Raw genomic sequence first — 26,505 nt, forward strand, 5'->3', positions numbered from 1 at the left:
TAAAGGTAAAGGTTCCCCCGCACATGCGTGCTAGTCGTTTCCGACTCTAGGGGCCGGTGCTCATCTCCGTTTCAAAGCCGAAGAGCCAGCGCTTGTCCGAGGACGTCTCCGTGGTCATGTGGCCGGCACGACTAGACGCCAGAGGCGCACGGAACGCTGTTACCTTCCCACCGGAGTGGTCCCTATTTTTCTACTTGCATTTTGACATGCTTTCGAACTGCTAGGTTGGCAGAAGCTGGGACGCGTAACAGGCGCTCACTCTGCTACGCGGCACTCGGGATTCGACCCGCCAAACTGCCGACCTTCTGATCGACAAGCTCAGCGTCCTAACCCACTGAGCCACCGCGTCCCTTTATTCAGTACCGTATTTCCCCCCAAATAAGACCTAACCGGAAAATAATGCCCTAATGCAGTGATGGCGAACCTTTTAGAGACCGAGTGCCCACATTGCAACCCAAAACCCACTTATGTATCATCCGGTGCCGGGTGGGTGTGGCCCATTGGGTGGGCGTGGCTGCAGTGGTAACGGCAGACTGGGTGGGAATTAAAAAGTTCAATCAATCAATTCCAACTTTGTGAGATCTTTCCCCCCCCCCCCCGGGAGAAGTTGAAATTGATTGATTGATTGAATGAACCTCTTTTTTTTTTTGCACACGGCGGCAGAGGCTTAAAGCAAAAAGGTTTTATAAAACCCAGCTGAAGGCCTAGGATTGGGGTGACGGCATGCGCGCCCACAGAGAGGGCTATGCGTGCCATAGGTTCGCCACCACGGCCCTAATGCGTCTTTTGGAGCAAAAATTAATATAAGACTCGATCTTATTAGGGGGGGGGAATATACGGGTAGCTCCCTTGATGTTTTGTTTTGGTTTTTTCCCCATGCTATATGGTGGGTCACAGTATGGGTTATACGCTAAGTTTTTTGGGCTAACGGCAATGGTGGGATTCAGCCGGTTTGCACCGTAGCTAAATTTTATTGAGTTCGGAGAACCGGCTGAACCCACGCTGCTTCTGGAAGTCCGTTCTAGGCCTCGAAGGCCTAGAGTTGGTCTCCCAGGTCTAGAAGGGGCCACCGGAAGTGCATGGATGTCACTTCCGGAAGTCCGTTCTAGGCCTCAGAGGACTGGAGGAGGCCTCCCTGGCCTAGAACGGCCCACCGGAAGTGGATGGATGTCACTTCCGGAAGTCCGTTCTAGGCCTCGGAGGCCCAGGCATGCATCCACGCAGAGAACCGGATGTTAAGGTATTTGAATCCCGCCACTGGCTAATAGCTTAATATTCTTCGGTTGTCTTCCCTTGAAATTTTCCAGGGGTGCGAAGGGCACGCTGCACGGAAGCCATGAGCCCCGCCTGCCTGCCTCTCATTTTCCTATTGCTGCTGGGGAGGACGTCTCGCGCCCACTTCCCCGAAGAATCTGGGCCCATCAGCGTCGCTCTGGAGGACTGTAAGTGCCTGGCTGGAGAGTTTTTGCAAACCATTTTCCAACTGGGGGGGTTACCTTGTTGAACTACAGGTAGTCCTCAACTTACGACCATAACATGGATCCAGAATTAAGGTCGCTATGCAATCCAGTTGCTAAGCGAGTCCTCACATGACCAGACCTGATTTTACGACCATTTATACCATGGTTATGAAGTGAATCGTGTGGTCGTTAAGTGAGTCGTGGGGTCATTAAATGAATTGTGTGGTCTTCAAGTGAATCGTGTGGCCTTTAAGTGAAGTGTGGTCGTTAAGTGAATCATAGGGTTGTCAAGTGAATGGTGCGGTCGTTAAATGAATCCTATGGCTGTTAAGTGAATCATGTGGTCGTTAAGTGAATTGTGTGGTCTTTAAGTAGATCGTGTGGTCGTTAAGTGAATCTTGAAGTCGTTAAGTAAATTGTACGGTGACTAAGTGAATCATGCGGTTGTTGAGGGAATCATGTGGTCGTTAAATGAATCACATAGTCATTAAGTAAATCTTGTGGTCGTTAAGTGAATAATGTGATCTCTAAGTAGATCGTGTGGTCATTAAATGAATCATGCAGTCATTAAGTAAATTGTATAGTCATTAAGTGAATCGTGTGGTTGTTAAGAGAATCATGTGGTCATTAAATGAATTACATGGTCATTAAGTAAATCTTTGGTTGTTAAGTGAATCGTGATCAAGATGTGGCAGTCATCCTAAATACCACTATAAGCTGGTTGTCAGATGCCTAGATTGCGATCATGTGATCCGTGGGTTAGAGTGACAATTGTAACTTCATACTTACTGGTCGTAAATTATTTTTTCTGAGGTGATAACTTCAAACTCTTGCTAAAGGAAATGGTCGTAAATCGAGGACTATCTGTACTGGAGAATTACGCCCCCTGCTGGCTGAAAAAGGCTAGATGTGAGCAGTGTGTTAGCCTGGTGAAGTAATCCAGAGAAGTAGCTAACCCAGGAACTTTAGTTTCATCTTTGTTGTATGGTAACGTTATGTCAGAGAGTGCACAGTCTTATTGCGCTGAGATAACCCAGGAGTAAACACAGTAAACAGTGGTTTGTATTAAATGGGGGTTTATCTTACACTGTCTACAATATCACACATCAGGCACAATATACATACCCGTGCTAATACAACAGGATCCAACAGACCACGATTACAGCAGGAAACGAAAGAGAGAGAACACATCAGCAGGGCCTTCCCTTTTGTAAAAAGGCTCTTAAAGAGACACAGACCCTGCTGAGTCATTCCCATCATTACATCTTACATCTTACATTACATAAGCTGGCTTGTTGTTAAATCAATACCTTGACACATTAATAGACTCTTGCAAGTCTGAAAGTACATCTGTCCCCCGTCCCCTCTACACCCCAAGAAACTCGGGAGGGTCCTGAGACATTATCCAGCCCTCCGTTCAGTCTCAGCTGCCTCTTATCCAATTGTGGCCTTATCTGCAGCTCTTCCTCCTGTCTTTCACACAGAATGTTGCAACTTGGCGTGGAAGGAAGTAGAGATTTGAATCCATCTCAGCAGTCCAAACCTGACCCTCCCCCCCCACGTTCATCAAAAAAACAACAGGGCAGTCCCCCCACACACACTTGGCTTTTTCACACCCGCATTCCTTCTGCGGGCTCAGCTGTCCCTTATCTTTCCATTGCCTGGTCTGCAGCCCTTCCTCCAGTCTTCCAAGGCCATTCTCCCAGGTTATTACAACTTTGCATGACGGGAAGTAGCAATAGCAATAGCCCTTAGACTTATACACCGCTTCACAGTGCTTTACAGCCCTCTCTAAGCGGTTTATAGAGTCAGCCTATTGCTCCCCAACAATCTGGGTCCTCCTTTTACCAACCTCGGAAGGATGGAAGGCTGAATCAACCTCGAGCTGGTCAGGATCGAACTGTTGGCAGTGGGCAGAGTCAGCCTGCAATACTGGACTCTAACCACTGGGCCACTAGAGCTCTTGAGAGAGAGAGACAGACAGACAGATAGATATTGTAGCTAGCTAGCTAGCTAGCTAGCTAGCTAGATAGATAGATAGATAGATAGATAGATAGATAGATAGATAGATAGATAGATAGATAGATAGATAGAGATAGATAGATAGATAGATAGATAGATAGATAGATAGATAGATAGATAGATATGATAGAGATAGATTGATAGATATAGATAGACTGATTGATAGAGATAGATGATAGATATAGAGATATAGAGATAGTTGATAGATGATAAATAGATAGAAATGATAGATAGATATAGATTGATTGATAGAGATAGATGATAGAGAGAGAGATAGTTGATAGATGATAGATAAATAGAAATGATAGAGATAATTGATAAATAGATATAGATAGATAGATAGATAGATAGATAGATAGATAGATAGATAGATAGATAGATAGATAGATAGATAGGTAGACAGACAGACAGATAGAAATAAATGATAGATAGATAGATAGATAGATAGATAGATAGATAGATAGATAGATAGATAGATAGATAGATAGATAGATGATAGATAGATAGATAGATAGATAGACAGACAGACAGACAGACAGACAGACAGACAGACAGAGAGCAATAGCCCTGTAAGCAATTTACAGAGTTAGCCTGTTGTCCCGTTTCCCCCCCACACACACACACACAACAATCTGGGCCCCCCTTTTACCAACCTCGGAAGGATGGAGGGCTGAGTCAACCTTGAGCCGGTCAGGATCGAACTGCTGGCAGTGGGCAGAGTCAGCCTGCAGTGCTGCATTCTAACCACTGCGCCACCAGGGCTCTTTGCAAAACTTCTTTGAAGTAGGATTTGAATCCACCTCAGCAGTCCAGACCCGATCCTACATCCATCAAAAAGCATCGGGGCATTTCCGCCCCACCCTCCCGCCCCCTTGGACTTTCCCCATCCTGAGGTTGGATAACTAGACCAGGATTCCTTTGGGAATTGCCCAGTACAGGTAGTCCTCGACTTACAACGGTTTGTTTAGTGACCGTTTGAAGTTACAACGGGGTTGGGGAAAAAGTGACCTACGACAGGTTTTCCGACTTACGACCGTTGCAGCATCCCCCTGGCCTCGTGATCCAAATTCAGACGCTTGGCAACTGGCTCGTATTTATGACGGTCGCAGTGTCCCTGGGGGGGGGGTGTCACGCGATCCCCTCTTGCGACCTTCTGACAAGCAGCGGAAAGCAAATTCACTTAACAACCACGTTACTAACTTAAGAACTACTGTGATTCGCTTAACAACGGTCTTGCTTAGCAACAGAAAGGTTGGGCTCCGTTGGAGTCGTAAATTGAGGACGACTTGAAACTTCCCGCCCGTCTCTCTCTCTCTCTCTCTCTCTTCTTGATTTCCTGCAGACGTCAAGCAATATGCCGTCTTTGTGGGCAACGGACTCGGACGGTTCGCCAGCCAGGAGGCCGGGACCGAGCGCCTCCATATCCAACGGATGCTGACCATCAACCGGACTCTCTTTATCGGGGAGAGGTAACTCGCTTGCCTTTTCGTGACTTTTCCGTGTGCCTCGGATGTTCAACAGTACGCAGTGACGCCAATTTTGGAATTTTTTCCCCCTGGTGATCGGCTGGTATAATCTAAGATAGACTGCCGCGGACCGTGGAGGTTCTATTTCGGTTACTTGTAGCAATGGGTTGCTGCATGACACGGGGAGCCGAGCTGGTGAATTATTTGAGCAGGCCCGGGAGAGGATCAGGAAGTTTGCAATACGCGATTAGCTTAAAATTGAATGGAAAATTGTCGGTTTGACTACAATAATGCCCCCCCCCCAGTCAAAACTCATTTTCTCAGTCTGGCTCCCTTTTAAGAGGCCTGGACTTCAACTCCCAGAATTCCCAAATCGGCTGGGGGATTCTGGGAGTTGAAGTCCACACCTTTTAAATTAATCAATGTATTATTATGTTTTACATAATAATGTGTGTGTGTGTGTATTATATAATATATATTACATAATAATATAATACACACACACACACACATAATATTGTAGCATGTAAACGTATTTGTTTGTTTCTTGTATGAAGTTATGAAACACCTGATCAACACCTGACAGAATATAATCAGGTGAGAAGACTCCAGATTGTAAGAGCTATTTAGAAACTCGGATCCCGCCCTTTTACAAACCAGAATTAAGCCATTATTGGTGGGGGAAAAAGAGGCCTATTTTAATTCAGAGATTCTACCATTGCAGCGCTCGGTGCGTATTGCTCATAAATGTTCTCTTCACATGCTCAGAGGCTAGTGGGTTTGGCAGGCAGCTTGTGGGGACCCTACTCCAGATTCAAGTGAAGCCATGGAGTGGGGTTCACACCCCAGGTTTACAAGTCTGGAGTCTTCAAGTCTGCGAACGAAAGATGGTGAAGGATGGGGGGGGGGAAGCACTCTGTCCATGCACGAGTTCCCTCTCGTCAGCTTCCAAGGAGGCTTTGCTTTTATAATGATAGCTTTAAATCCTGCCCGGAGCTGGCACTCCGCCGGGCGAGAAAAAGAAAGGCTTCCATAAGACGAGGCGATCGCAAAGCGGCCTAAATCCCGAATAAGCAAGCCAAAGGATGGAGCCAGCGGCCTGCTGCGTTGCCATGGCAACCTACAGACCACGGGAAGCCCCTGAAAAGGCGAACCCAGGAAAGCGAGACAAATTAGCAATGGTGGTCCGGTTGCAGCAGGAGGAAGAAAGTGGGAGCTTTTCAGAGGGGGCCGGAAAGAAGATGAGACAGAGGAGATCGGCACTGTGGGAAAAGTTGGGTCTTTTCCCATAATGCCCCTCTCAGATTAGCACACACCCCTCCTGGATTGAGGTCTAGCGACTTGTGGTGCCTCCTGGCAGGGTTCCCAGGTCCCGCCTCCCACGCTTCACGGCTCTGACACCTCGACAGAATGGCAGGGCTCTCGTGCAACTGCACGAGGACTAGCACCTTTGGCTGTGCCAAAAAGGTGTTGAACAATGTTGGCATGGTCCTTCCAAGGCTTCCATCAGGGGTGGTGTGACAGGCTGCTTTTTCTACTACCCCTCGTGCCCAGCAAAGCAGGGGATTATGGGGTTTTGGGGGGGTTAAAAGAGCAGGCGAAAGCAACAGCGGAGGGGGCACATGGATTAATCTTTGCACCCACAGTGAAGCCACAGGGGGGCAGTGGGAGAGAGTAAGTCGATTTGGTCTAGTGACCAAGGTGGTGAGTTCTAGTCTCCCACTAGGCATAAAAGCCAGCTAGGTGACTTAGGGCCAATCACCAGGAGACGGTGAGTTCTTGTCCTGCCTTAGGCATGAAAGCCAGTTGGTTGACTTTCAGCCAACCACTAGGAGACTGTGAGTTCTAGTCCCGCCTTAGGCATGAAAGCCAGTTGGTTGACTTTCAGCCAACCACTAGGAGACTATGAGTTCTAGTCCTCCCTTAAGCATGAAAGCCAGCTGGTTGACTTTCAGCCAATCACCAGGAGACTGTGAGTTCTAGTCCCGCCTTAGGCATGAAAGCCAGCTGGTTGACTTTCAGCCAACCACTTGGAGACTGTGAGTTCTAGTTCCACCTTAGGCATGAAAGCCAGTTGGTTGACTTTCAGCCAACCACTAGGACACTGTGAGTTCTAGTCCCGCCTTAGGCATGAAAGCCGTCTGTGAGATTTTAGGCCAGTCACCAGGAGACTGTGAGTTCTAGTCCTGCCTTAGGCATACAAACCAGCTGGTTGATTTTGGGCCAATCACTAAATGACTGTGAGTTCTAGTCCCGCCTTAGGCATGAAAGCTAGTTGGTGGACTTTCAGCCAGCCACTAGGAGACTGTGAGTTCTAGTCCTGCCGTAGACACGAAAGCTTAGCTGGTTGACTTTGGTCCAAACACTGGGAGACTGTTGATTTCTAGGCATAAAAGCCAGCTAGGTGACTTAGGACTAATCGCCAGGAGACGGTGAATTCTAGTCCTACCTTAGGCCGGAAAGCCAGCTAAGCCGATGAATCTTTCTGAGCCCAGCCCACCTCGCAGGGCTGTTGTGTTTTGGAAGAAAGAGAAGGAGAAAGGTGTGTTTGGGGTTTTGGATTGTTTTTTTTTTTGCGGGGGGGGCGAGGCATTGTCGCTTTATCTTACAACCACACTATCCTGCTCCCACCATCTTGGCAACAATTGCCAATTTTTCAGTGGCTTCACAGCCCTCAGCACTGAAATCTGGGAATTAATTAATTTAGGATTTGAGGGTCGAGTTAATGGTGCCCCAGGATCTCGGGGGGTGGGGGGGGCGGGGATGAAGGCTTTGTTCAGTTGCCGTTCTTCGAGTCCCAGATACGATCAATCGGGCGTGAGTGGCAGGTTTTTCCATCGTGCAACTTGTAGGGAATAAAGTTCTCCTCGGGGGGCAAATTCTCGGCTTACTCCGGCTTAATTAGGCTAAGGTATTGCCGCCGGCGATGCAAGAGTCCAATCGCTCAGAATCCAAGAAATTGGCTGAGAGGGGAATTTTTTTCCCCAAAGATAGTTTGGAAATTAGGTCCCGAAAGTGAACACGTCAGGAAAGAAGATATAGATCAGCCGTATTTATTTATTTTTTTATATAAAAAAAGTCCTTCACAGGAAGAATTGCTTATAGTTTCTGCTAGACAGAAGTATACTCGCGCCTTTGTTTATCCTTCCTTTTCTTCTTTCCTTCCTCCCTCCCCTCCTTTTTCCCTTCCTTTCTTCCATCCTTCCTGCCTCCCTCTTTCCTTTTTGTCTCTCCTCCCTTCCTCCTTCCTTCCTTCCCTCGCTCTCTCCTCACTTTTTCCTTCCTACCTTCCTGCCTGTCTTCCTGCTTTCCTCCCTCCCTCCCTTCCTTCCTTCATCCCTCCCTCCTTTCTTTTTCCTTCCTTCCTTCCTTCCTTCCTTCCTTCCTTCCCTCTCTCCCTTCCTCCCTCCCTTTCTCTCCTTCTCTCCTTTCTTCCCTTGTCCCTCCCTCAATCTCTTTTTCTCCTTCCTTCCTTCCTTCCTTCCTTCTCCCTCCCTCCTTCCCTCTCTCCCTCCTTTCTTCCCCTTATCTCCTTCCCTCTTTCCCTTCTTTATTCCCTCCCCTTCTCTCCTTCCCTCCTTCTCCCCTTTCTTCTTCTTTCTCCATCTCTATTCTCTCTCTTTCTCCCTCCCTCCCTTCCTTCTCCCTCCCTCCTTCCCCTCCTCCCTTCTTTCTTCCCCTTCTCTCCTTCCCTCCCTCCCTTTTTAATTCCCTCCCTCCCTCGGTTTATTTGATTTGATTTATGTGGCCACCCATTTCAAGTACACGTAATTTATCTCTTTGCCAAATTTATATAGTCACCCATCTCACCAATGTGACTTTGGGCGGTGTACAATAAAATCAACAATTCAAACCATCTTAAATAACCATTACAAGCCATTAAACCCAAATTTAAACAAGATCGCAGGAGGAAATAAATGACTCTGAGCAAACTCACATCGTTAAAAACAAATACTTATATACACCCACACCCCGCACACATACAGTACAAAAAAATAAAGCCTGAAAATACACAGCTGGTGGAGACTCATTAAAAAATACTCTCGACATAGCCAAGGGTAATATTCATCAGATGCATGTTATGTAAATTTGTAGAGTAGGGTAGGGTAGGGTAGGGTAGGGTAGGTTAGGGTAGGGTAGAATAACCCGGGGAAAGATAATCTAAAACTTTACGAGCCCGGTTTCAAACGCCTGAATGAATAAAAAGATGAGGTGTTTTTTTTAACTGCTATGCTCGCAAAACAGAATGTGAGCATCCTTGAGAAGGCAAGATATTTTTTGATTAGAAAACGGTAAAAAAAAGAAACATCTTAAAACCAGAGGCAAAAAAAAAATACAGGAGCAGTATTTAAAGCCAAATTAATATTTTATTAATTTATTCCCAGTCTTAATAGTGTTCAGTAAATATATACATACAAAGGCTAATTGTAGCCTTAGTTAATTCCAGTCAGTTGATTAAAAGATTCTGGAATAATTTTAAAGGTTGCCTTGGAGAGAGTGCGTGTTTCTGACCATTTGTGCGCATCGGTATGTTTAAAATCATAAAACTGACAAAATAAAAGAAACCTCAGGGACAGATTATAGAGGCCGGGAGTCATGACAAGAAGAATAGAATAGAATAGAATAGAATAGAATAGAATAGAATAGAATAGAATAGAATAGAATAGAATAGAATAGAATAGAATAGAATAGAATAGAATAGAAACTGTGGACTGGAATGGACTAGACTAGACAGAATAGAATAGAATAGAATAGAATAGAATAGAATAGAATAGAATAGAATAGAATAGAATAGAATAGAATAGAATAGAATAGAATAGAATAGAATAGAATAGAATAGAATAGAATAGAATAGAATAATAGAATAGAATGGAATAGAAACTGTGGACTGGAATGGACTAGACTAGACAGAATAGAATAGAATAGAATAGAATAGAATAGAATAGAATAGAATAGAATAGAATAGAATAGAATAGAATAGAATAGAATAGAATAGAATAGAATAGAATAGAATAGAATAGAATAGAATAGAATAGAATAGAATAGAATAGAATAGAAACTGTGGACTGGAATGGACTAGACTAGACAGAATAGAATAGAATAGAATAGAATAGAATAGAATAGAATAGAATAGAATAGAATAGAATAGAATAGAATAGAATAGAATAATAGAATAGAATGGAATAGAAAATGTGGACTGGAATGGACTAGACTAGACCTGAATAGACTTGAATAGAATAGAATAGAATAGAATAGAATAGAATAGAATAGAATAGAATAGAATAGAATAGAATAGAATAGAATAGAATAGAATAGAATAGAATAGAATAGAATAGAATAGAATAGAATAGAATAGAATAGAAAATGTGGACTGGAATGGACTAGACTAGACTTGAATAGAATAGAATAGAATAGAATAGAATAGAATAGAATAGAATAGAATAGAATAGAATAGAATAGAATAGAATAGAATAGAATAGAATAGAATAGAATAGAATAGAATAGAATAGAATAGAATAGAATAGAAAATGTGGACTGGAATGGACTAGACTAGACTGAATAGAATAGAATAGAATAGAATAGAATAGAATAGAATAGAATAGAATAGAATAGAATAGAATAGAATAGAATAGAATAGAATAGAATAGAATAGAATAGAATAGAATAGAATAGAATATAGAAAATGAACAGAATAGATTAGAATATAGAAAATGATTAGTATAGAATAGAATAGAATAGAATAGAATAGAATAGAATAGAATAGAATAGAATAGAATAGAATATAGAAAATGAACAGAATAGAATATAGAAAATGATTAGTTTAGAATAGAATAGAATAGAATAGAATAGAATAGAATAGAATAGAATAGAATAGAATAGAATAGAATAGAATATATGGAATGGAATGGAACAAGGAGAGGACAGGAATAGGAATAGGAATAATGGAACAGAACAGAACAGAACAGAACAGATGTGTTTTACACCATTCTGAGCATAGCATTTTATCTATTTATGTTTTTTTAATGGTGCTTTTAAATCCAGAAGAACACAGCTGAGATTGTGGGGTAACAATGTGTAGACACACCCTTTATAAAAGTGTGCACCTCTCCCTCTAGGTCCAGCTGCCCCCCTGCAGCCAAACAGCCACATCCTCATCAGCTTCCCCTCCCTCCACCCACCCACCCCCTCCCGCCACACTGAGGGTAGCCTGAACAACATTGCTACCTCCTAGTGTGTCGATCACACCATCACCACAACGCAGCCGCTTGCTCTGTCCCCACAGCACTGATGAACACTAATAGGATGTTTACAGTCCAGGGCGCAAAACAAGAGACGTGCGAATTGTGATTAGGAGAGCTTTGAACCGGGATGGTCTATAAGGTTGGACTAGAAGACCTCTGAGGTCCCTTCCAGCTGTACGGCTCTGTGCTCTATGAAACCTAATCAGTGTGTAGGTAACCTTGAGAGAAGCAGGGAAGGGAATCTGCCTAGCAACCCGTCAGATAGGAGAAGAAGGAGCCCCCGGTTACCTACCATATTTACCCCAAAATAAACCCTAGCCTGATTTTTAAAGGAAGCTCGTAATATAAGCCCCACCCCCCAAAATAAGCCCCAGTTAAGATCATCAGCCAGACGCATTTATTACCGTATTTCCCCCCACCAAATAAGATCTAACTGGAAAATAAGACCTCATGCATCTTTTGGAGCAAAAATTAGTATAAAAATTAGTATAAAAATTAGTATTTTCGGGTAAATACAGTAACAGCCAGAAGAAGAAATTTGAAAGGGACCTCAAAGGTCTTCTAGTCCAACCCACTGCGACAGGAAGGATTGCTTATACCAGGGTTAGGCAACCTTGGCTCTTTTATGACTGGTGGACTTCAACTCCCAGAATTCCTGAGCCAGCCACACTGAAGGGAAAGGGAAAGGTTTCCAACCAGGGCCATGCTGGCTCAAGAATTCTGGGAGTTGAAGTCCACGAGTCATAAAAGAGCCAAGATTGCCTACCCCTGGCCTAGGCCTAGGCCGCTTTATGACTCGTGGACTTCAACTCCCAGAATTTCTCAGCCAGCATGGGGGAAACTTTGGCCCTTTCATGACTGGTGGACTTCAACTCCCAGAATTCCTGAGCCAGCCACGCTGAGGGGAAAGGGAGAGGTTTCCAAGCTGGGCCATGCTGGCTCAGGAATTCTGGGAGTTGAAGTCCACCAGTCATAAAAGAGCCAAGGTTGCCTACCCCTGGCTTATACCATGCCGGTTCAAAGCTCTCCTAATCACAATTCGCACGTCCTGACAATTAGAAGGCATTTAAGAGTCTCAACATTTTTTATTTATTTTTTTTTGCATTCCAAGTGTAGTCTTACCGAGGCATGATAAAGCAGGGTTTCCACTTCCGTTACGGCTCGGTTTCGCGACGCAGAGGCTCAGAACATGAAGCCGGTTGGGGAAAAAGAAAACATCTGGATGCTCTCCGGTGTCTCATTCGGCTGACTCCAAATGAGAGGCCTGCCTGGCAACGCAGCTGGCCAACGGCTTCTTCAAGCCGCTGAGTCTCGATTTAATGGGGATGGATAAAAGTTTAAAGAAGGACAGATGTGCACAAGATGGAGCCGGATTCCCCAGAGCGTACGTTCCCCTCGAATTGCAGCGGCAACAGCCGAAAAGACACCGGCCTGGGGCTATAATTGTCTGGCAAGAGAAAGAGCTGATGGGGATCACCGAAGCAACCGTTCCCCAAAAAACAGCTGCCTTCCAAATTGGAGGGGGATCGCCTTTCCCAGAATTCCGTGCGGGGTTGGGGATGCAGGGGTTTGCAAGATGGATGGGTGGGGAGCAGCCCACGGAGTCAGTATTCTTAAGACGTGTGGACTCCCAATTTCCAAAACTCCATGAGAATTCTGGGAGTCTACACAACTTAAAGTTGCTGAGGTTGAAAAATATGTAATATAGCTAAACGAGATATGTGGCACACTAATCAAAGGGAGGGAGGGAGGAGGGAAGAAAGGAGAGAAGGAGGGAAAGAGAGAAGGGGAGGCTAGGAGGGAAGGAGGGAGGGGAAGAAAGGAGAGAAAGAGGGAGGGAGAGGGGAAGGAGGGAAGGAAGCATGCAAGGAAAAGGGAGAGAGGAAGAAAAGGGAGGGAAGGTAGGTGGGAAGGAAGGAAGGAAAGAAAAGGGAAGGAAGGAAGGAAGGAAGGAAGGAAGGAAGGAAGGAAGGAAGGAAGGAAGGAAAAAAAGTATGGAGATAAATGCACATGGCGTTGGTGCAGGCTGGACTGAGTTACATTTACTTAGTTATCTTGTTTGATAAAATCAGGTGGAAAAGAAACGTCCCTCTAACAGAATTAACATTAGAGATCATCTAGTCCCTGACCTCCGACCATTTATTTGTTCAACAATTGTGAAAAGTTACTATAGCACTGAATAAGTGGTACAATCAATCCTCAGAATTCCGTCCGTCATAACGTCCCTGCAGTCATGTGATCATGTGGCCTGGTTCCAAATAGGCCACAGCCCAGGGGTTGGGCCCCCCTGTATTATATCACTCCTAATCCCTCTCTTCCTTGGACTAGAGCAGCCATTTGTCTGAAATGGTATAGGGTTTCCTGCCTTAGCAGGGGGTTGGACTAGATGACCTCCAAGGTCCCTTCCAACTTCTTCTTATTATTATTATTATTATTATTATTATTATTATTATTATTATTATTATTATTATTATTATTATTATTATTCCTGAGCCAGCATGGCTCAGCTTGGAAACCTCTCCCTTTCCCCTCAGCGTGGCTGGCTGAGGAATTCTGGGAGTTGAAGTCCACGAGTCATAAAGCGGCCTAGGCCTAGGCCAGGGTTAGGCAACCTTGGCCCTTTTATGACTGGTGGACTTCAACTCCCAGAATTCCTGAGCCAGCATGAGGGAACTATGGCCCCTTCATGACTCGCGGACTTCAACTCCCAGAATTCCTGAGCCGGCATGGCTCAGCTTGGAAACCTCTCCCTTTCCCCTCAGCGTGGCTGGCTCAGGAATTCTGGGAGTTGAAGTCCACCAGTCATAAAAGAGCCAAGGCTGCCTATTCCTGGGACTCTGGGATGTTCTTGCTTTGCAAACATTCTTTACAAATTCAGTCTTTGTTTCTTTATTGTCGGTTTGTTTTTAAAGAAGTCTTGTTTTAATGAAAAAAAGGGCCAGGGGTGACATGATAGCAGTGTTGCGATATCTAAGGGCTTGCCACAAAGAAGGGGGGGGGGGGGTCAAGCTGTTCTCCAAAGTGCCTGAAGGCAGGACAAGAAGCAACGGATGGAAACTAATCAAGGAGAGAAGCAACCTGGAACTAAGGAGGAATTTCCTGACAGTAAAAACAATTCATCAGTGGAACAACCTGCCTCCAGAAGTTGTAATGCTCCAACACTGGAAGTTTTAAAGAAGAGACTGGACAGCCATTTGTCTGAAATGGGATAGGGTCTCCTGCCTGAGCATGGGGTTGGACTAGATGACCTCCAAGGTCCCTTCCAACTCTGCTATTCTGTTAAACGTGGCCTGGTTGTGTTTTGGGAGGTTTCCAAGAGTTGACAGAGGAAGAGAAACCGCAAAGGTATTTCTCTCAGTGAGTTTCATTTTTTCCCCCTCTCCCTCCGTCTTTCGTCTTTTCTCCGCAGGGATAATTTATACCGGATCAGCTTGGAATCTGCTACCGCTGGAGAGATGCGCTATCACCGGGTGAGTGCTGAAGCTTTTTCCTCCTGCTGCTAAATTGGAGATTAGAAAGAGCCATAACAATTGTAAAGGATATTATTATTGCATTTTGGTCCATTGGTTACGGCCGGCTGGCTGGCTGAGTAAGCTAATCAGCAGGTGACGGTGAGTTCTAGTCCTGCCTTAGGCATGGAAGCTGTCTAAGTGACTTTGGGCCAAATATCAAGAGGTGGTAAGTTCTAGGTCCACTTTAGGCGTGAAAGCCGGCTGGGTGACTTTGGGCCAATCACCAGGAGACGGTGAGTTCTAGAACCACCTTAGGCATGAAAGCTGGGTGGGTGACTTTGGGCCAGTCACCAGGAGACGGTGAGTTCTAGAATCACCTTAGGCATGAATGCTGGGTGGGTGACTTTGGGCCAATCACCAGGAGACGGTGAGTTCTAGAACCACCTTAGGCATGAAAGCTGGGTGGGTGACTTTGGGCCAGTCACCAGGAGACGGTGAGTTCTAGAACCACCTTAGGCATGAATGCTGGGTGGGTGACTTTGGGCCAGTCACCAGGAGACGGTGAGTTCTAGAACCACCTTAGGCATGAAAGCTGGGTGGGTGACTTTGGGCCAATCACCAGGAGACGGTGAGTTCTAGAACCACCTTAGGCATGAAAGCTGGGTGGGTTACTTTGGGCCAGTCACCAGGAGATGGTGAGTTCTAGAATCACCTTAGGCATGAAAGCTGGGTGGATGACTTTGGGCCAGTCACCAGGAGACGGTGAGTTCTAGTCCCACCCTAGGCATGAAAGCCAACTGGGTGACATTGGGCCAATCACCAGGAGACGGTGAGTTCTAGTCCTCCTTAGGTATGAAAGCCAGCTGGGTGACTTTGGATCAGGCCCTCCCTCTTAGCCGAACCCACCTCATAGGATCATTGTGGGGAAAATAGGAGTGGGGAAGGAGTATTAGGAATGTTTGCCACCTTAAAGTTATTCACCAAAAAGAATAAAGGCGGGTTGTTTTTTTTATAAAAAAAGATCTTAAAAATAAAATAGAATAGAATTCTTTATCAGGCAAATGTGATTAGGACACACAAGGAATTTATCTCTGGTGCAGAAGCTCTCAGTGTACAGTAGTGGCCAAAATTGTGGAAACCTTTTGGGAAAAGTGTATTTTTGAGGTTTGATGGCTAATAACACCTTTTTTTTTTGCAGCAATACCATAAAATTATATATCAATGGAAAGATAATTTAATCAAGAATGTAATGCAACAAAGTTTGTTCAATTATCTGTGCTGTATTCTATGAAAAAGTTACATAGCCAAATAAGCAGAAAAAGGAAGCGCAACTTGCTTAGGTGGATATCAGCTAGCTTCCCTTCATGTGGTTGTAGTCAATGAGCCAATGAGAGCCAATCAGGTGTCCTCTTGTTTTGACAATGAGCCAATCAGATCACAGTAGGATCCAGTTATTGATGCCATGTATTGAAGCCAAGAGGAGGACATTTGTCAGTGTGTTATGTGATCGCTATCAAGTTGGTTGGGGGGGGGTTTGTGTTCTTTCATTTAGTGAGCTTGTAAAACGTAATAAAATTAAAGTAATAGTGCAAAGAGTTGACCAGTTGCCCAGAAAGCGATGTAAAATAGTATTATTAAGTGAACAAGGCTGCAGTTGTCAAGAAATTAGAAGAAAAATGGGTGGAAACTTAAGCAAAGGTGGCATTTCTACTGTACACTTTCCCCCCCAAAAGGTTTCCACAATTTTGGCCACTGCCGTACATACAAGCAATAAGTGATAAATCACGATTATCATAAAAAAAACATTCATCGTAAATCATAGGCTACAACACTCAGTGATGGTCATAGGATGCTAAATAAGCAATCGACCTAAAGCATAAATAAAACAATAATAATAATAATAATTAATAATAATAATAATAATAATAATAATAATAATAATAAGAAGAAGAAGAAGAAGAAGAAGAAGAAGAAGAAGAAGAAGAAGAAGAAGAAGAAGAAGAAGAAGAAGTAATAGTTGGAAGGGATCTTCAAGGTCATCTAGTCCAACCCCCTGCTCAGGCAGGAAACCCTATACCATTTCAGGCAAAATGGCTGTCCAGTCTCCTATAGATCGTAGGATGCACGCCACAAAGTTATAGTCATAAGAAAATAAGGAATAGTTTAGGAATAAGTTGACTGTGTTGTGGGAATTAGCTGTTTAGCAGAGTGATGGCATGAGGGGGGAAAACAGTCCTTGTGTCTAGCTGTTTTAGATTTTAAATAAATAAATAAATAAATAAAATAAAATAAAATAAAATAAAATAAAATAATAAAATAAAATAAAATAAAATAAAATAAAATAAAATAAAATAAAATAAAATAAAATAAAATAAAATAAAATAATAAAATAAAATAAAATAAAATAAAATAAAATAAAATAAAATAATAAAATAAAATAAAATAATAAAATAAAATAAAATAAAATAAAATTAAAATAAAATAAAATAAAATAAAGTAAAATAAAACTCTCAACAAGTAACATGCAACATGCTTGTTGGAGTCGGCATCCAGGATGGTAGATATGTTTTTAAAACTGGTAGTCTGTCAAATTTACTCCCAGGTAAGGGAACCTCTTACACAATTGCAATTTTCAATATGGTTGCTGGTTTCCGGCATTTACTTCTGGCAAAAACAAAAAACAAAAAACCCCCCAAACCATTGATATCATAGAGTTCCTTAACAACCATGGTGTTTGTTTAATGACCAGCAGGAGAAAAAAACACGTTGTAAAGTAGGTCCAGTCACACAGCGGCGGATTAAGGACCTCAACAATTTCTGAGCGTCATTCCAATTCTGAGTCGGGATTGTAAGGACCTTTTGCAATTTGTCCTGTCACTCAACTTCCCGCCCCACCCCCCCCCGAACAACGTTTCTCAGTCTTGGCGACTTTAAGATGCCTGGACTTCCATTCCCAGAATTCACTTGGCAAGAGGGGAATTCTGGGAGTTGAGGTTCGCAACACTGAACCGAAAGGACTTGACACTTTTTCCCCCCCTGAGGTTTCTAACAGCAGCAACACACTCAAGAGCCAGCAATTGCAAAAAATAAAAATAAATAAAAATAAATAAGATTTGGCCGAGCAACAAGAGGAAAAAAAACAACAACACCTAACAATCAAGAGTTGGTTTACTTGCCGCAGGGTAAAACATAAAAATTTTCCCCATTGCGTTTCTTTCAACAGATTTGCTCTCTGTTTGTAAAATTGATTTGCAGATTTACAGCCACTCAAATAAAGTGAAGAATTGGGCTGTATTGCCATTCTAGCAAGCCTAGCAGAAAAATCCTCAATAAATACAGGTTGCCTTCGAGATACGACTGTAATTAAACCCGAATTAGGCACAACCTTGATGTGGTTATTATTATTATTTTATTATTATTAACAGAGGGATAAAATCAAGATTACGTGAAGTGTTAATACCACTTTACAAGGCCTTGGTAAGGCCACACTTGGAATACGGCTTCCAGTGTTGGTCACCACGATGTGAAAAAGATGTCGAGACTCTAGAAAGAGAGCAGAGAAGAGCAACAAAGATGATCAGGGGACTGGAGGCTAAAAGATCTAAGGAACAGTTGTTGGAATTGGGTATGTCTAGTTTAACGAAGAGAAGGGCGAGGGGGGACATGATAGCAGTCTTCAAGTAACTCAGGGGCTGCCCCAAAGAGGGAGTCAAGCTATTCTCCAAAGTGTCTGAAGGGAGGACAAGAAGCAACAGATGGAAACTCATCAAGGAGAGAAGCAAACTAGAACTAAGCAGAAACTTCCTGACAGTTAGAACAATTCACCAGTGGAACTACCTGCCTCCAGAAGTGGTGAATGCTCCAACACCGGAAGTTTTTAAGAGGAGACTGGACAGCCATTTGTCTGAAATGGTATAGGGTTTCCTGCCTGAGCAGGGGGTTGGACTAGATGATCTCCAAGGTCCCTTCCAAATTATTATTACTATTATTATTATTATTATTATTATTATTATTATTATTATTATTATTATTATTATTATTATTATTATTACAGACCTCCAGTTAGGACTATTCATTTACAGTAGTGACCGTTCAAATTTACAAATGGACAATCCTCTAATCCTACAAGGCTGAAAAATGTCACTTCTGACCATTTTTTCGCATTTATGACCATTGCACCTCCCTAGGGTCATGTGATCAGAATTCAGAAGCTAGGCAACTGACTTGTTGTTGTTGTTGTTATTATTAATCATCACACAGTCAGCCAGATGTTCAGACTGGATTTGGCATTTTTGTCTACCTATCGAGTCCTTACCAAGGACATGGGATAGGCAGATGTGGATGTTTGATGATATTTATTATCATCATCACCACCATTATTATTATTATTATTATTATTATTATTATTATTATTATTATTATTATTATTATTATTATTATTATCATCATCATCATCATCATTATTATTATTATTATTATTATTATTATTATTATTATTATTATTATTATTATTATTATTAACCAATTTCAGCCTACCTCCACTTAAAGAAATTCCCTTTTTCTCTATATTGCTTAAAACTCCTGTCCAGTTTGGCTTAAAGGAATAACCTCCTTTTTATTTCTATTTTTTTCGATAGTTTCGGCTGTTTTAATTCTCCTGTCACTTACCGCCAGTAATTTAATTTTCCAGACACTTCCTTATGTGCACCTGTTTTAAAAATAAATTATCCATTCATTCCTTTTTCTTATTTATTGGAGAAAGTGCTACCTCAGTGGCTCTCTGCAGAAGGGGTCAGAGAGAGGCTGTCAGAAAATCCCATAAAAGGGAAAAGCATTTTTGCATTTTCTCTTGAAGGGAATTGGGAGAAAGTATATTTCTTATGCATGTGAATAGAAACTTATCTCGTTTTGCATTTTTAGAACTAAATTACTAGATTAGCAAACAGTAGGAACAAATATGTACATACTCAAGAATATGTTATATATACTGCTTAAAACAATGAAGGGAACACTTAAACAACACAATGCACTGTATTTAATAGTAGGATGTCTTATCTTGTGTTCCCTTTATTTTTTTGAGCAGTATATAATAATTATAATACTATACTATAATATAAAAAGGGACGTGGTGGCTCAGTGGGTTAGGACGCTGAGCTTGTCGATCGGAAGGTCGGCAGTTTGGCGGGTCGAATCCCGAGTGCCGCGTAGCAGAGCGAGCGCCTGTTACTCGTCCCAGCTTCTGCCAACCTAGCAGTTCGAAAGCACGTAAAAATACAAGTAGAAAAATAGGGACCATGACGGTGGGAAGGTAACAGCGTTCCGTGCGCCTCTGGCGTCTAGTCATGCCGGCCACATGACCACGGAGACGTCCTCGGACAAGCGCTGGCTCTTCGGCTTTGAAATGGAGATGAGCACCGGACCCTAGAGTCGGAAACGACTAGCACGCATGTGCGGGGGAATCTTTACCTTTACCTTATTATAATATATCATATAACATAATACTATATTATACTATACTGTACTATACTACACTATATATTATATTATTTGTAGTAATAGTAATAGTAATAGTATAGTATAGTATAGTATAGTATAGTATAGTATAGTATAGTATAGTATAGTATAGTATAGTATAGTATAGTATAGTATAGTATAGTGGTCTTCAAACTAGCCCTTTTATGACTTGTGGACTTCAACTCCCAGAATTCCCCAGTCAACACGGGATGCTTTCTTTCCACATAAGATTTACTCTCCTTCCATTGATACCCCCTTGTCCCCAGCGGCCTTTTAACCTGTTTGAAGAATATAAGGCAGGGGTAGGCAACCTTGGCTCTTTTATGACTTGTGGACTTCAACTCCCAGAATTCCTAGCCGGCATAGCTCAGCATGGAAACCTCTCCCTTTCCCCTCAGCATGGCAGGCTCAGGAATTCTGGGAGTTGAAGTCCACGAGTCATAAGAGAGCCAAGGTTGCCTACCCCTGGGCTATACCATTTCAGACAAGTTGGCTGTCCAGTCTCTTCTTAAAAACTTCCAATGTTGAACGGTTGTAAGTCCAGGACTGTTATACACATACAGACACGTGCACCGACTCTAGATATAAGGCCACACATCTTTGGGTGTGTATAAAAATAAAATATTCTTGAGGAAAACGGCATCCGCGCGCAGAAAGCAGGTCTTCGGCGCAGGTTTCCAGACTGAAATGCAGAGGTTTGCAAAACTGTTAATCCCAATTGCAAACATGAGCAACGCAAGCGGAGGCAGAACCGGGCGGGAAGATTGCAAACAACGGAAATTGAGGAAAAACTCAAAAAATTTAAAAAAATTAAAAGGTGCCCTAATTCCCCGGGGTGCGATGGAATTGTTCTTTTTGGCGGCACGGAAAGGCATCGGAGGACTTTTAAATTTGCATTTTAAACTTGCAGATTCCTCTCAGCTGATGTGATGCAAACAGATGAGCAATCATGAGATATTTTTTTAAAAAAAATTTAAAGACGCCCCAGCCAGCCATAATTGGGGGTTTGCAATGTCAATAGGTTTTGTTGAAAGGGGGTGGGGAGGAAGGCAGGGTGAATGTTGGGGGGGGGTGTATTTTTCTGAGTTATCCACCGTGCCTTTTTTTAAATTTGATGTGCTTTTTTTTTGTTCTGCTCTTGACACACAGAAAATGACCTGGCGATCGAATAAACACGACATCAACATTTGTCACATGAAGGGAAAACACGAAGTAAGTACAATAGTTTCCATTTAGATTTATGTTTCCTCTTGAGAACCATAAATAGACAAGCAGGCAACTCCCCCCGCCCCCCAAAAAGCTGCAGGGAAATCTAACCGGGATTGAACTAACCATGATTAGCATGTAGAGATTAGCAGTGCTGGGTTTTTGGCAAACCTGGTTAGGCTAAGGCAGCGTTTTTGAACCGCAGGCTGACATTTACCACCATTTGCGTAGCCACCAAACCCTAATTTGTGCTTTTTGCCAGAAACTGGTGTTTACTCTGGTTCCATTACGGTCATAAGTTGAGGACTATTTTGTATTTGTTATTTTAATTTTTTTTATTATTATTTGCTTCTCCGGATTCCAGACTCAGGCAACTAAGATCCTATTTTCAAGAAAGCCTGCCTGTGCAGCTGGAATCAATGATTCATTTCTGGCAAATTTACTAACAATTGTCATTTTTTGGAAAGCGTGGCTCCCACACGGCTTCGGCAAAACTGATAAACAGGAAAGTTCCTTTGCCGCTCCTGAAAGTACAAAAAAAAAAACAAAAATCCAAAACATAAAAAAATGAAAACAGTTGGAGCAACGTAATATGTGCAAAATGTTTCAGGGAAGGAAATTGAGTGTGTTTCACACCAGCCAGAGAGAATGGAGGTTGTGCTAAGCATTTAAAGTGGCCTTGGAGAAATCACCAGCAAATCCAAAGGAAATTGCAAAACCTGGTCTTGGCTGTCCTTCCAAAATTTTACATTTCGGACAGTCTCCAAAACCTGCAATTATTCTCCAAGGCTCCCTTGCTCTCGTTGCTTGGGGAAAGACCCTGGTTTGGCAGGCTGAATGTCTGAAAGGAAGTGAAAAGCGCATCTAAAAATGTGTGCACATATGGCCTCTTTTCCTTTCAATGGGTGCCCAAATGTGGTTTAATGAAGAGAAGGACGAGGGGTGACAGGATAGCAGCCTTCCAGTATCTCAGGAGCTGCCCCAAAGAAGAGGGAGTCAAGCTATTCTCCAAAGCACCTGAAGGCAGGACAAGAAGCAACGGATGGAAACTAACCAAGGAGAGAAGCAACCTGGAACTAAGGAGAAACTTCCTGATAGTCAGAACAATTAACCAGTGGAACAACCTGCCACCAGAAGCTGTGAATGCTCCAACACTGGAAGTTTTTGAGAAGAAACTGGACAGCTACTTATCTAAAATGGTATAGGGTTTCCTGCCTGAGCAGGGGGTTGGGCTAGATGACCTCCAAGGTCCCTTCCAACTCTGATATTCTGTTATTCTTAAAGGAGGAATAGAGGAACTGGCTTCATTTAGCCTAGAGTCTCACAACCATAGCAGCTTTAAGGTGTGTCAACTTCAACTCCCAGAATTCCCTAGCAGAAAGATAATGTTATATTAATAAGTGGAGCAAGGAGTAACCAAGGTGATATACTCAATACTCAGTACGGAAGATCCTTGACTTACAGCCCCAACTTCTTTGCTAAGCAAGGCAGTTGTTAAGCGAGGAGACATCAATTTTGAAATCTTTTTTTTTGGGGGGCGGGCACAGTTGTTAAGTTAATCACTGCAGTTCTTCAGTGAACCGGGCGGTTGTTAAGCGAATCCAATTCCCCCCTCCCCCTGTTGACCTTGCTTGTCGGAAGCCAGCTGGGAAGATTACAAACAGTGATCACGTGACCCCAGGACCCTGCAACTGGTTTGCCCAGGGCCTGAATTTTGATCACATGACCACACAGGTGGTCATAAGTGCGAGGACCGGTCGTAAGTCACTTTTTCTTCAATGCCGCTGTCCTTTCGAACCCTCGCTAAATGAATGGGGGTAAGTCAAACTTGCAACAGTTCATGCCGTCGCAACAGTTCAATGTTGCGACGGCACTGAAAAAAGTTTTTCACACTTACAACTGTTGTGGTCATATGATAAAAATCCAGGCGCTTGGCAACTGACTCCTATTTATGACGGTTTGCAGCATCCCCGGGGGCCACGTGATCCCCTTTTGCGACCATGGGGGGGGGGAAGCCAGATTCACTTAACAACCATTTTACTAACTTAAGACCTGCAGTGATTCGCTTAGCAACCTGTGGTGAGGAAGTCTGCAAAAGGGGGCAAAACTCACTTAACGAATGTCTCGCTTAACGGCAGACATTTTTGGGCTCCGTTGTGGTCGTAAGCCGAGGAGTCCCTGGATAGTATTGATAAGAGATGAACCATGAGAGAAAAGTAAATTGAATTCCTGTAACAGAAGAGGAAAAATTTGAACTGCTGAGCCGGGTAATAAAATCTCAGATATTATAAGATACCAATAAATAAACACATAAATAAATAAATAAACGAATGAATGAGTGAGTGAGTGAGTGAATGAATGAGTGAATAAGTGAGTGAGTGAGTGAATGAATGAATGAATAAGTGAGTGAGTGAGTGAATAAATGAATGAATGAATGAATGAATGAATGAATGATCTTAGGGACGCTGTAAACAAGTCCTTGACTTACAGTCACTTGTTTAGTGACCATTCAGAGTTAACAACGGTACCGGAAAGCGTGATTTAGGATCGTTTTTCACACTTGACGACCGTTGTGGTCTCCCCAGGGTCACGTAAACAAAATTCAGCCCTTTGGCAAACTGACTCCTATTTACGACGGGTCGCAGCACCCCGGGGTCACATGATCCCCTTTGGCCAAATCAATGGGGGGGGGGAAATCCCAATTCACTTAACAACCAGGTGACTAACTTTAACAGCCGCAGTGATTCCCTCAACGAGTGCGGCAGGAAAGGTCGTAAAACGAGGCAAAACTCACTTAACAACAGTCTCGCTTAGCAACGGACCTGCCGGGCTCCCTCGTGGTCGCAAATCGGGGACGTCCCGCAATTTAGCTTCTAACGTCCTCTCGATTGCACCCCAATAGGGAAAGAATATTTACAAACCTTTTAAACGTTGGCGCATTTCTCTATTTCAGTTTTCTGATGAGTTCTTTTTCCCCCTCAAAAACCGTATGCTAAATATTTAAATAGCTTGCTGGGTCGAATGTGTGGAAAACATGGAAGCCGTCCTTGTTTTCATTTGGTTAAACTTCCGTTGCGAAAATATTTTTCACCTTCGAAGCGCCAACTGCCTTCGCGATCCAAGAGAAACTATATTAATTGTTTTTTCTGGCAGCCTGCAAGGAACCAGCTCCATCGCTTAAAAGTCGTCTCTCGTCTCTCTTTTTTCCCCCCTTTTTCCACATTATTGCCACCATTTTGTAGAGACGATAAAAAAAGAGGAAGCCAAAACACCGGAGAACGGGGATGGCCGATGGCCGGTGGGTGTTTTTTTTGTTTTGTTTTGTTTCCAATTCAATGCACTCAACTTGTGGCTTTTCTCCAAGAAAATGAAATCCCTTAAAGCAGAAATAATGCAAAAGTAGGCTGGGGAAAGATTTTAGTGCATTTTTTTTCAACATTGGCCGCTTTGTGAGGCACGGACTTCAACTCCCAGTATTCCTCAGCCAGCATGCTGGAGTTGAAGTGAATCCATCTTAAAGCGTGACGGCCTGGGGAATTCTGGGAGTTAGAGTCCACATATCTTAAAGCATGCTGGCTGGTGAATTTTGGGAATGGAAGTCCATCCATCTTAAAGCAGGCTAACTGGGGAATTCTGGGAGTTAAAGTCCACATGTCTTAAAGCATGCTGGCTGGGGGATTTGGGGGATGGAAATTTATTTTATTTATTTATTTATTTATTTATTTATTTAATTTTTATACCGCCCTTCTCCCGAAGTACTCAGGGCAGTGTACAGGGCAATACAATAAAATACAATATATAAAAATTAAAAAAATATTAAATACAACAGCCCAATTCAATAAATTAATACAAAGCGTTAAAATACCCCTAAACCCATCAGACCAGGCCGATGGCTGGGGAATTCTGGGAATGGAAGTCCGTCCATCTTAAAGCAGGTTAACTGGGGAATTCTGGGAGTTGAAGTCCACCTGTCTGAAAAAGATGCTGGCTGGAGAATTTTGAGAATTGAAGTCCGTCCCATCTTAAAGCATACTCTCTGGGGAATTCTGGGCATCAAAGTCCACCCATCTTAAAGGATGCTGGCTGAGGAATTCTGGGAGTTGAAGTCCACCTAACTTAAAGCATGTGTCTGGGGAATTCTGGGAGTCGAAGTCCACCCATTTTAAAATTGCCAAGTGTGAAAAAACACCGTTTTAAAGCTTCCCCTAAAACAGTTTTCCCCAATTACCCTCCCCTAATCATGCGCACACACACACACACACACACACACACACACCAGCTTTTATTCCAGATGCTCTGGACCCAATCAATTATCCTGCCAATCAGGGATCACGCGACCTGTCTAAACATGTCTCTGTGCCAAATTTGGAAATACGATGACATCCCGTTCTTCCTCCACCCTCCCCCTCCCCTTAATTTTTTTTCCCATTTCACGGAAGATCACCTCCCTCCGCTGAATTCCTCTCCCCTCCGCAATTTAAACAGGCAGCCAAAGGATCTTTTGGCAAGTGAACCCCCTTTGCCGCATTTGAGCTAGGAGGTACACACCATCTCCCCGCAAACGGCACCCCCCCTGGGGACCCCTTGAGATCTCCCATCCCACCCCCACCCCCCACCTCCCCTTGGGGCCAGACACTTCTGTCATCTCTGCATCCCGGCCGAGGTGTTAATAGAATCTGGAAATTGGATTTCGCGCTGATTACGAGATGTGTGTCTTCCGATCAACAGACCAGAAATAATTAATTACAAAAGCAATTAGGCCAGGCTGTTAATAAATCACGTTGGATGTAAAATGTTTGCCGGGAGGAGAGAATTACGCAGAGGGTCCAAGGGTGACTCTTGGAGACCACCTTGCTTGTCGCCGACAGAGAAGGGTCCCCCGAGAGGGGAAAAGGCTGAGGACGAGAGGTTTTGTGGCCGTGATGGCTCATAATTTCAATTTGCATTGGAAAATGAGGGCTATTATTGGAGCTCAGGTGCGGTTGCTTCACCTGGGGAAAAGGTGATTTGTAGAGCATGAAAGTCATCGTGTTGGGAGGCAACGGAGGGCAGAAATGACAGTCGCACAGGGAGGTGTCCGGGCGCCCATCGACAGGACAGCTAATCTCTCCGCATCCCTGAGGAGGAGATGGGTTAGGGCCAG

General features: G+C 43.3%; 1 protein-coding gene across 1 annotated transcript in view; it reads left to right on the top strand.

Annotated features, from left to right (window-relative positions):
• Nucleotides 1-1,336: 1,336 nt before the first annotated feature.
• Nucleotides 1,337-26,505, top strand: part of SEMA6B (semaphorin 6B) — a gene marked incomplete at both ends in the record, with an annotated part of 68,997 nt that continues 43,828 nt past the window's right edge. The window contains 4 exons of the mRNA XM_081321018.1: nucleotides 1,337-1,442; nucleotides 4,825-4,951; nucleotides 14,600-14,660; nucleotides 21,306-21,368. Of these exons, the coding sequence (XP_081177144.1) occupies nucleotides 1,337-1,442; nucleotides 4,825-4,951; nucleotides 14,600-14,660; nucleotides 21,306-21,368 (357 nt within the window). The remainder of the gene's footprint in view (nucleotides 1,443-4,824; nucleotides 4,952-14,599; nucleotides 14,661-21,305; nucleotides 21,369-26,505) is intronic.

This window comes from Vipera berus, assembly GCF_964194415.1.
Source record: "Vipera berus genome assembly, chromosome: 1".
In the NCBI taxonomy this organism is placed as follows: domain Eukaryota; kingdom Metazoa; phylum Chordata; class Lepidosauria; order Squamata; family Viperidae; genus Vipera; species Vipera berus.